Source organism: Mytilus californianus, unplaced genomic scaffold, assembly GCF_021869535.1.
Source record: "Mytilus californianus isolate M0D057914Y unplaced genomic scaffold, xbMytCali1.0.p SCAF_13, whole genome shotgun sequence".
Classification (NCBI taxonomy): Eukaryota; Metazoa; Mollusca; class Bivalvia; order Mytilida; family Mytilidae; genus Mytilus; species Mytilus californianus.
The window spans coordinates 1,160,303-1,172,859 of record NW_026262615.1 but is presented as its reverse complement, the minus strand read 5'-3'; the positions used below and the strand labels follow the sequence as shown (position 1 = coordinate 1,172,859).

The 12,557-nt window shown below is 32.0% G+C and overlaps 1 protein-coding gene across 1 annotated transcript in view; it reads left to right on the top strand.

Moving 5' to 3' along the window:
- Positions 1-12,557, top strand: part of LOC127722986 (thioredoxin domain-containing protein 5-like) — a 44,387-nt gene that overhangs the window by 18,433 nt on the left and 13,397 nt on the right. The window contains exons 3-8 of the mRNA XM_052229391.1: positions 5,047-5,205; positions 6,475-6,681; positions 8,157-8,243; positions 9,862-9,996; positions 11,323-11,405; positions 12,010-12,136. Coding sequence (XP_052085351.1) covers positions 5,047-5,205; positions 6,475-6,681; positions 8,157-8,243; positions 9,862-9,996; positions 11,323-11,405; positions 12,010-12,136 — 798 coding nt within the window. The remainder of the gene's footprint in view (positions 1-5,046; positions 5,206-6,474; positions 6,682-8,156; positions 8,244-9,861; positions 9,997-11,322; positions 11,406-12,009; positions 12,137-12,557) is intronic.

Below are 12,557 nucleotides of genomic sequence, written 5' to 3'. Positions count from 1 at the left end.
AAAAATTTTGTGGTCGTATATTGGTATGACGTTGGCGTCGTCGTCGTCGTCGTCGTCCGGCGTCGTCGTCCGAATACATATTGGTTTTCGCACTCTAACTTTAGTTTAAGTGAATGGATCTTTTTGAAATTTTACCATAAGGTTAAATACCACAAAAGGAAGGTTGGGATTGATTTTGGGGGTTATGGTACCAACAGTTAAGGAATTAGGGGCCAAAAAGGGGCCAAAAATGAGCATTTTCTAGTTTCCAGACAATAACTGTGGAACGGTGTATGGATCTCTCTGAAATTATACTACAAGTTTCCATACCACAAAGGGATGGTTAGGATTTGCTTTGGGGGGTTATGGCTCAAACCGTTTAGGAATTAGGGGCAAAAAAGGGGGAAAAACAAGGTTGTCCTGGTTAATGGACAAATACTTTAGTACAAAACATAATTTAAAGCAGTGTAAGGGAGATAAATCAAATACATCATTGAAATTATCTCCCTTACACTGCTTTTAAATTATGTATAAAGTAATGGTTAATGAACAATAAAGATAATCTAAAACAGTGTAAGGGAGGTAATCCAAATACAACGTTTTGGTTACTTCCCTTACACTGCTTTTAAATTATGTTTAAAGAAATGCATATTTATAAAGGAAGACCAGTAAAAATATCTGCAAATGTTTTCATCTTTTTTTTTTACAAAAAAATCCATATGAAAGATTTGACACTATATTTTTATTAATTCTATTATAAAATAGATTAAGTTAGCACTATGGTAAATTTAAATGGGTAATTATGGTTGCCAACTCCATTGGAAATTTGAATTGAGATTATGACCATATCTTGAGGGAAAGAATTTTTTTGGGGGAAAAAGGGGGGGGGATAAAAAGAAATTGTGGGGGGCCAATTTTTTCTCATTTCAGATTTCAGAAATTAAAAAGAATTATTCTTCAAATATTATTTTTTTTTCAAATTTCAAATATTGAAAAATTTCAAGAAGTAATCTTTAATTGCACAGTATGGCGCATTAGATTTGTAAAATCTTTGATCACATTTATTTATTTGTTATGCCGAATCTAACAGTGTATTTAGATTTTTAATTTTGGGTCCAGTTTTCAAATTGGTCTACATTAATGTCCAAAGGGTCCAAAATTAAACTTTGTTTGATTTTAGCAAAAATTGAATATATGAGGTTCTTTGATATGCTGAATCTAAACATGTATTTAGATTTTTGATTTTTGGCCCAGTTTTCAAGTTGGTCCAAATTGGGGTCCAAAATTAAACTTTGTTTGATTTCAACAAAAATTGAATATATGGGGTTCTTTGATATGCTGAATCTAACCATGTATTTAGATTTTTTATTTGTGGACCCCGTTATCTAATTGGTTCATATTGAGGTCAAAAGGGTCCAAAATTAAACTTTGTTTGATTTCATCTAAAATTGAATTATTGGGGTTCTTTGATATTCCAAATCTAACCGTGTATTTAGATTTTTAATTTTAAGTCCCGTTTTTTAAATTGGTCTACATTAAGGTCCAAAGGGTCCAAAATTAAACTTAGTTTGATTTTAGCAAAAATTGAATTCTTGGGGTTCTTTGATATGCTGAATCTAAACATGTGTTTAGATTTTTGATTATGGGCCCAGTTTTCAAGTTTGTCCAAGTTGGGGTCCAAAATTAAACTTTGTTTGATTTTAACAAAAATTGAATATATGGGGTTCTTTGATATGCTGAATCTAACCACGTATTTTGATTTTGGACATTGGACCATAATAGGTAAATTAAAAAAATTCAAGTTCTTAGACCACATTCTTTCTGTGTCAGAAACCTATGCTGTGTCAAATATTTAATAACAATCCAAATTCAGAGCTGTATCAAGCTTGAATGTTGTGTCCATACTTGCCCCAACTGTTCAGGGTTCGACCTCTGCGGTCGTATCAAGCTGCGCCCCAGCGAAGCATTTTATTGTAATTAGGATATATACATTTTAGTATGTAATAAATCAAATATGAGAATTTGAGTCAAATCGATGAACATGAATTGACAGCTAATGCCCTGTTAATGGTTAAGACAAATTTTGCATACAGGATGATAGCTATTTGTATTTTGTTTAAACACTTTAAAAATGGGATTCACCATTACCCATGAACTAGCTCAGTTGTGAATCTAGGATTTTGAAAAAGAGATAGCCCACCAAGGCAACGTAAGGATTTGGACTTTGTAAAAGTCTATTATACATTAACCATGTATGTGTAGCTCCATAACGCCCCTTTCCCTAAATCTGACTCTGGATCAAAATCCTTGAAATTAGGAACCCACAGAACGATAATTAAATCATGTTGTAAATAAACAATATATAATTTTCAGTTGAAATTGGTATCAGTAAAGCACTTGCTTGTACATGTAATATGTACTTAAACATTTAACAAAATTTTAACTTTTTATGTGTTACCAATTTTCTCTTCACTGCACTAAATGGTAGATATTAACATTTTTATGAACATTAATCTGTTAATGAATTAAATATTAGTGTACTTAGTTAGTCATAGTAATACCTAATATAAGATAAAGTATAGATTTAACTTTGCAAACTAATTCTTGTTAAATAATTGCTTCAGAAGCATGAAATTTATAACGTGTTGTTTTCGTTTGTTAAATAAAATAAACTGATTTTTTTCACAAAGAAGCTTTTTGTTCCCAGTGCTGAGCTAAGATGAATGAAAAATTAATCAAACTCAAGACACACATATTAAAGAACAAAAGAGAAGATATAGGCAACATCTGTGTGACTATATTGTATACAAGAGCAGTAGTAAACTATTGACAAAATGCAAATATTATAATATCGGGTGTTAGAATTCAGGAAGATTCATTAAATATTTTATAAAAGTTGAAAAAAATCAATTAAACATGTTAGAACAGATTTTATATACCAGTATTTGTGTCAAAGTGTAGAAACAGGGAAAATATATTTGTACAAAGGGAGACAATAAAAAACAATGATTGGAAGAAAAGATAGATTACAATGTGGCTAAGAGTAATACAACACAAAGACAAACACTACATAGAAACCAAGATATAAAAGTGTTGGGGAGAAGGGCATGAAGCGGCATTGTTCTTTTATAATGCCCCACATAGGGGCATTATGTTTTTTTCGGTCTGTTCATCTGTTCGTTCGTCCGTCTGTCCCGCTTCAGGTTAAAGTTTTTGGTCAAGGTAGTTTTTGATGAAGTTGAAGTTCAATCAACTTGAAACTTAGTACACATGTTCTCTATGATATGATCCTTCTAATTTTAATGCCAAATTAGAGTTTTTACTCCAATTTCACAGTCCACTGAACATAGAAAATGGTAGTGCGAATGGGCAGGGTAAAGTTTTTGGTCAAGGTAGTTTTTGATGAAGTTGAAGTCCAATCAACTTGAAACTTAGTATACATGTTCCCTATGATATGATCTTTCTAATTTTAATGCCAAATTAGAGTTTTGACCCTAATTTCACAGTCCACTGAACATAGGAAATGATAGTTCGAGTGGGGCATCCATGTACTATGGACACATTCTTGTTATTATATAATTAAAGTGAATATTCTTTAAATTTTCAAACATCTTTGGGATTAAAAAATCAAAAACAAATATTTAAGTATAAACAAATTTCTTAGATTTATTGGAACTTGCCTTTCTAAAGTGATTAGGACGTAATGCTAAGTTAGACTCTCCTTTCAGGTGGTCCAGGTTCTAAACTAAGTTTAATAAAGAAAAATCAAACTTTGACATATAATGTGATTTTTATCATGGAGTTAAAAAATTATGATACAAAATGTTTTTACTTGCCCTGCTGCTTGTTGTCCAGCCTGCGAAATTTATTTTGCGAAATAGAGACATAGAGATCCTAGATTCCGTTGTCAGCGTTGGCGGAGGCAATATTTAGGTTCTTAAGTCAACATTGCACTTTTAGACTGACTGCAGCAATCGCAGGCGAGACACAGGGTTCCATGATACCCCTTACAAATTTTAAGGTCTAGGTATACAGAATTCACTTAGATTGCAAGGAATTAAACAGGGATTCAAAGCACAATTTAGAGAAAGGTTTAGGAAGCAAGAAGTTAATATTTTGAAATGTAAGTCCAATTCCTTGAATATGTGAAAAGGAAACTCCCATTGAATATTTGTTTTTTTAGGGCCAAGTTCTATAAAAAAATGAAAAAAAAACCCTAAAATCTTAGCTATTTTCGATCAAAGTGTCCTTCGATAGACTACTATAGCAAGGAATGTTTGATTGTTTTGGAAATGGCACTTTATGTTGTTTCAACTCGATAACTTGAGAATACTTGATCCATTATCCTTTTTATACCTCTGCCTTGAAGATGGAGGTATATGGTGATGCACACAACCGTCTGTGTTCATTCATCTGTTACAAGTTTAGTTTCTAGATGATGATTAAAAAACAGTTTAAGGATGTACAGATATTCGGACTCCTTGTCATTTACCATTTAAGGGAGTTATGTCCCTTAGTAACCCAAAAGAAATTCATTTTTGGGGTTGCTAGATGATAATTAACATATCACTTGACCAAATCTGTTGAAATTTTAACACATGGACTGGATAATACAGGTGAAGTCTGATTCTGTTGGTTTTGACATTTACTGTTAAAGAGTTATTTTTCTTGGTTACCTCAAAATTTTGATAATTTAATTTTTAGTTCCCTAGTGATAAAAAAATACCCCTTGGCAAAACCTGTTTACATTTTAACACATTGTTATGAAGCATAAAATAAAGGTCACATTCAACATGTTTAATTGAGTATTGGATTTACCATTTAATGTTAGGGTTCATCTGTAATCATCAGATCATCATATTTTAGTCAGATTTAATGTGTTGTTTCTCAATAGTCATAACAAACTGGAGGTCAAGATTGGTTTCCTGTTTTCACTTTTGCCATTCAGGAGTTATGTGTTTTTTTTGCTTTAACAATGTATATTACTCTAATCATTATAAAGTAAAAACCTGATTTTGCCTTTTGAACTGTTGTCTGCAGTGTGTTTTATCCTTGTTTCCATTACAGGTTGATTGTACTGTAGAGACAGCCCTCTGTGCCGACAATGATGTTACTGGTTACCCAACAATTAAGTTCTTTTCTAATGGTAAAGATGGTGCTGTCAGATACAAAGGAGGAAGGGATCTGGAAGCTTTACAGAGCTTTGTTGAGGAACAGCTAGGACGGGTAAGTTAGAGAGTTAAAAAGTGACACATGTTTATGGATCTGGAAGCTTAAAGAGCTTTGTTGAGGAACAGCTAGGACGGGTAAGTTAGGGAGTTAAAAAACAACACATCTTTATGGATCTGGAAGCTTTACAGAGCTTTGTTAAGAAGCAGCTAGAAAGGGTAAGTTACAGGGATAGAAAGAGACATGTCTTAAGGGATCATGAAGCTTTACAGAGCTTTGTTGAAGAACAGCTAGGACGGGTAAGTTAGGGAGTTAAAAAACAACACATCTTTATGGATCTGGAAGCTTTACAGAGCTTTGTTAAGAAACAGCTAGAAAGGGTAAGTTACAGGGATAGAAAGAGACATGTCTTAAGGGATCTGGAAGCTTTACAGAGCTTTGTTGAGAAACAGCTAGAAAGGGTAAGTTAAAGAGATAGAATGAGACATGTCTTTGGGAATCTGGAAGCTTTACATAGCTTTGTTGAGGAACAGCTAGGACGGGTAAGTTACAGAGTTAAAAAGAGATACGTCTTTATGGATCTTGAAGCTTTACAGAGCTTTGTTGAGGAACAGCTACAGCGGGTAAGTTAAAGTGATAGAAAGAGACATGTCTTAAGGGATCTGGAAGCTTTACAGAGCTTTGTTGAGGAACAGCTACAGCTGGTAAGTTACAGGGATAGAAAGAGACATGTCTTAAGGGATCTGGAAGCTTTACAGAGCTTTGTTGAGAAACAGCTATAAAGGGTAAGACATAGAATGAGACATGTCTTTGGGAATCTGGAAGCTTTAAAGAGGTTTGTTAAGGACAGCTACGACAGCTAGTTAGAGGGATAGAAAGAGACATGTCTTGAGGAATCTGGAAACTTCACGGAGCTGTGTTGAAGAACAGCTAGGATGGGTAAGTTACAGAGATTGAAAGAAACATCTTTAGTGATCTTGAAGCTTAGCAGAGCTTGTAGGGGTACACGAAGGCATGGCAAGTGATAAGACTCAAAGAGATAATTTTCAAGTTTGGGAGGACAGAATGCATAATTACAATTGTCAAAGAAAAAGTGAAGTTCAACTCAAAGAGTCAATAAATATTTCAAGGATATTTATTTGGATTTTGATAATATTTCCTGCATTATTAATGTTGAGATGAACTCTTCCTTCATCAAGGCTTCACCTTTCAGTTAAACCTCAATCTATGCAAGTAAATTATATAGGTTAGCGTATCATCAAATCCAAATTAACAAATCGACCATCACCCCTGAGATTTTGACTAACTATGATAGTCTTTTTGTAGGGAGAAGAGGAAAAAGAAGATGAAGAGGAACAGGAAGGACCACTTTATGAGCTTAATGATAAAAACTTTGCTGGTTTCACAGAAACAGGGAGCCATTTCATAAAGTTTTATGCCCCCTGGTGTGGACATTGTAAACGTTTGGCTCCAATTTGGGAAGATTTAGCCAAGGAATTAGATGATGATGATACTCCTGTTACTATTTCTAAAGTTTGTTAATTTTATAACATAAACGATACATGTGATAACAAGATAAATACCATAACCCATACATGTGATAAGATTTATACCATAAACCATACATGTGATAACAAGATAAATACCATAAACCATACATGTGATAAGATTTATACCATAAACCATACATGTGATAACAAGATTTATACCATAAACCATACATGTGATAACAAGATTTATACCATAAACCATACATATGATAAGATTTATACCATAAACCATACATGTGATAACAAGATTTATACCATAAACCATATATGTGATAAGATTTATACCATAAACGATACATGTGATAACAAGATTAATACCATAAACCATACATGTGATAACAAGATTTATACCATAAACCATACATGTGATAACAAGATTTATACCATTAACATGATTAACCGTACAAGTGATAACAAGATTTATACCATAAACCATACATATGATAAGATTTATACCATAAACCATACATGTGATAACAAGATTTATACCATAAACCATACATGTGATAAGATTTATACCATAAACCATATATGTGATAACAAGATTTATACCATAAACCATACATGTGATAACAAGATTTATACCATAAACCATACATGTGATAACAAGATTTATACCATAAACCATACATGTGATAACAAGATTTATACCATAAACCATACATGTGATAACAAGATTTATACCATAAACCATACATGTGATAACAAGATTTATACCATAAACCATACATGTGATAACAAGATTTATACCATAAACCATACATGTGATAACAAGATTTATACCATTAACCATATATGTGATAACAAGATTTATACCATTAACCATATATGTGATAACAAGATTTATACCATTAACAGTACAAGTGATAACAAAATTTATACCATTAACATGATTAACCATACATGTGATAACAAGATTTATACCATAAACCATACATGTGATAACAAGATTTATACCATAAACCATACATGTGATAACAAGATTTATACCATTAACCATATATGTGATAACAAGATTTATACCATTAACAGTACATGTGATAACAAGATTTATACCATTAACAGTACATGTGATAACAAGATTTATACCATTAACATGATTAACCGTACAAGTGATAACAAGATTTATATCATAAACCATACATGTGGTAACAAGATTTATACAATAAACCATACATGAAATGTATTGTCCAATATTTTTGGTACTGATGAATCATTTTCTTTCACGGATTGAGGAAACATTTTATTTTCGTGGATACTTGATTTTGTTGTTTTGACAAAGTCTACATACAAAACATAGAGATAATGTGTACTTCCTTGAACGTTTGAATTTGTTGTTTACCTATACTTAACCAAATCCACAAAAAATAGTACTCAACGAATAATAATTAATCCACAGTAATTCAGTATTGTAGTGTATTAGTTAAACCATAGAATCTTAATGTTTATTTTTTTCAGGTTGATTGTACAGTTAGCCAACAGTTGTGTAGTTCCCATGAAGTTAGAGGCTATCCTACTCTGTTGTTCTTCAAGGATGGGCAAAAGGTTTGTATGCTGTATCCATGTCACATGAAAAAAGTTTTATCTGGTGTACAAAAGTGTTCCCGCCTGCCCTAAATAGAAGGGCGGCCCGCCCTTGGTGCCCTTATCCCCGCCCTTCTGCCCTCCAAAGTAAAAGAATGCACCCCTCTGCCTTTTCAAAAAAATTAAATTTCCAAATTTCATGCCTACTGGCGTTTCCGGTAAAATTGTTACCTGATTGTGTAACACTAATTAACTGACAATGGGATTAAGTTAAATACCTAATGCTTTGGCAGTTTTATCACCTTTGTTAATGATTGTTTACTGCTAATTAGTGGATTTAAGATAATTGAACAAATACTAGATATTTAATACAGAATGAAATGTCCACATGTTATCCATTTGTAATGTTTATGTACAGCATGTACACCTGAAAAAAAATATTTCAGTAGGCATAACATAAAAAATATAATCTTAAACAATTTTAAAGGCATACATAGTTTTGACTTAATTGGTAAAAAATGTTTTGTTTCATAACCATGATTATGAAATTTAAAGAAGAATCAAAGAAATTTGTACTTTGAACATAACAAGATTCACTTCCTGTTTTACTTCTTGTATTTTATAATCCTCCTGACATAGGAGCACTCAACAAATTTATTTTTAACAATGATGGAGAAAAAAGTAACTGTTTATACCTTCTGCAATATATTATTGCATCAATATAGTATGATCATCTACAGTCTCACCTGTTATATTTATAAAACTCCTTACTGAGGAGCACTTTGATGTGCACTTAAAAATACTTTTTTGTAACAATTCAAATGATAATAAATAACTCTCAAATATATACTATATGTTTGAACAAGTAATTTAAATGTAGATAATTTAATTACATTAAACATTCAATTTTGCATGTATAACTCCATCTTTCAAAACTACTTGTTTATTTTTATAGACTGGTATAAGTTATAAAACATTGAAATTTCTGATGATTATTTTCCTTATCAAATGTACAAGTTTGTTTAGATTAACATCAAAATGATATGCTTTGCTTCATGGTATGATAATTTGATAAAAAAAAAATTCTTACCTGAACCAACATCAAGAACACATTAATTTCTGAATATGGTTTAAATACAACTAATGTTCTCCAGCTGCATGAGCCTAGCAATATTCAAGGTAATTTATACACCGTCCAACAGTGCCCTTAAAATCTGGGTTATAACGCTAAAGTGCCCTTTCAGACAACTAGCACCCTTCTGCCCTGAGATTCAAGCTGGAACACTGTACAAGCTATTCATGTCACATGACAAAAGGTTTGTATACTGGTATGTAAAAAGGATAAATGCAAATATTGATAAACTGTCATTTTTCAGAAGATAATTGAACTGTAAAGATGGAAATACGTGTTGTGGTTATTTTCGCAAACACTTAAAAAAGGAATAATATTGGTGTGAAGGACAGGGTTTTGTATTGATGCTGCAATTTAACCCTTGTGCGAAATTTTTTGTATTAATTGAAATGTCAAAAAAGAACAATGTGCGATAATTTCCACTTTTACAGTAATATTTATGACATTGCATCTGACTCCCAATGCCGTTCTATTTAAATTGATCAACAGAGACCAAATATTTTGCAGGTTGAAAAGTATGCAGGCCAAAGAGATCTGGGTGCCTTTAAGGAATTTATCAAAAGGATGGTTGACCAGAAAGATGAAAATGCTGAGAGAGAAGAGGAAAAAGTGCCAGAAAAAGTTCCATCTCAGGATAGTAAAGTATGTGCCATTATTTTTTTCTGAGACAGCTAACAAACAACAGAAAATACCAAAACACAACTAGAGTGCATCATACAGTCTTTAATAATTGACAGTTGTCAACACAATTTCTAATGCAATTATTTTGTATCAATGGTTCTGATTGGATGACAATAAGCGTAAAATTCTCTATCTCCCTGTCTGTAACTAAGGAAGCCGACATTTTGAATTCCAGAATGTATTGACATGTAATTTCTCCAATAATAAGCAAAAAAACTCACATTTTGCACCTAGAAATCTTCTTTTTATCAAATTTTATTACATTCTGAAGCGGACAAGAAGCCAGAAAACGCACGGTGTTAAACGTTTCATGCTGGAAGCATACCTATAACATCACCTAGTTTAGGAGCCAAAGAAGATAACATCATTTCGCGGGATTTTCCTTTAATGAAAATTTACACTATAATAATGACTAAAATTGAATGATTTGTTTATTTTGCATTAGAATAGAGATAACTGTATTGTATTTGAAGCTTTGCGGACATCCATCGGTAGTTTTACTGTCGCAAATAATCGTTTACCTGTCTGCGCTGCGCGTCTCCAGGTAAACTAAATTTGCGACAGTAAAACTACAGATGGATGTCCGCAAAGCTTCAAATACAATACAGTTATCTCTAAAATGTCAAGCTCGAAATCATCCCGAGTCTTTAAAAGGTGTGAATAGATTAACAGAATTAATCCAAGATTTGCCATCAATAACAAGAAAATATAACATACAACAATTCCTGTTAAGGTTCCTGACTTGGGAAAAGCACATGAAGATGAGTACAATTACACTCAGTGAGATAAATATTAACATGTTGGGAAGCTCTTGACTTTGACATTGGCAACTTTACGCTGTAAACCAACTTACTTTAGCAAGCAATTAATTTTAGCGACTTTCATGAATAGAATAATAATGTGAATACAAATCTCTAAAACTTTGGTCTTCCCTAATATGAATTCATAAAAAAATTTGAAAACTATGATGATAAACTGCCATGAATTCAGCTGAATACTTAATGTGCAATAAAGAATAGGGCAACAATAAGTTGGTTTACATTTTTATAAAATTGATCAGATTTTAAGATACTGTAATCCAACTAATTTTCTTGAACGATTTATTTTCGTGACTTTTGCAATTAGAAACAAACTATAAATTTAATTTGTTGCATTTTTTTTTCATACAACAAAAATTAACTTTTGGAATGCCTCAGCCAATCAAAGATTCGGAATCGTATGAAATTTTTATGTAATGTAACAATTGATTAATAAAGAATAATTTGAGCATTTTAACCTGTGTTTCAGGATGGTGTTGTTGATTTAACTGCAGGCAGTTTTAAAGCAGCCATTGATTATGGAGTTACATTTGTCAAGTTCTTTGCTCCATGGTATGTTGAATTATATCTTTATATCTTTTTTGAACAATAACCAAAAAAAATGTATTACAGTATTTATAACTGTGCTTTAAAGAAATGGAGCATGGTTTAAAAGTAGTAAAAAGATTTGAATGGTTCTGGGCCTTCCTAGAGAAACTTGAGTTATTAGTTTATTGAGTTATGTCATTGCTTATTTATTTTTCTGAAACCATATTAGAATATTTTTTCTTTAATAATAGACCATTGATATTTGATAAAATACTGCGTAATGAGAGGAAAACTAAATTAATCATTGCCAATATATTTAGATTCTTAAAATGTGCAAGTAAACCAATAATTGTGGATGTTTTGCAGTAGTCACCTGTCTCATTAGTGCCATGTCCATAAGGGGCAAAAATAAAGATATCTTGGGAAAGATCTAAGCTACAAAGAAATTAATGATTTACTTCATATCAATCAAATTCTCTCATACTTTTATGCTATTAGTATCTTGGCCATTGACCTTTCTAAACAATCCATGCATAATCCATCCATAATTGTTGAATTTTGATTTAAACTTTGACACATGCATGTATATGCACATATCATCTTTAGCCTCATATTTATTATTTTGAAGGTGTGGACATTGTAAAAGACTGGCTCCTACTTGGGAAGATTTGTCCAAGAAGTATGTTGATATAGAAAGTGTACAGATTGCCAAGGTGGACTGTACGGTTCATAAAGACTTATGTCAGGAAAATAAGGTATTGGTTGTTAGTTGCTGTCTAATTGACATATATATATATACTGTAAATTCAGAAATTATTGTGTCCATTTATTATTGCGTTTTTTGAAAAATGGACATAAATGCGAGATTAATTATTGCGATTTCAGGAAAAACTTCATACAGATATATGATCAGATATTAGAATGCGAGTTCTTATTATTGCGATACTCACCCAGTCATATTATTCACATTAATAAAAACCTTGCAATAATCCTGATTTTACAGTATACCAAATGTTCTTTCATTTATATTGGTATTGATTCCAGGGTTTTCAATAACATTCAAATACACCACTGTACACTAATACACTAGTTCAGTTCAATTGAAGCTTATTGGCACAACTTTTGTCACATTAACTTCATTGAATTAATGTACAGATAAAAGGTCAGCAGTCAAAG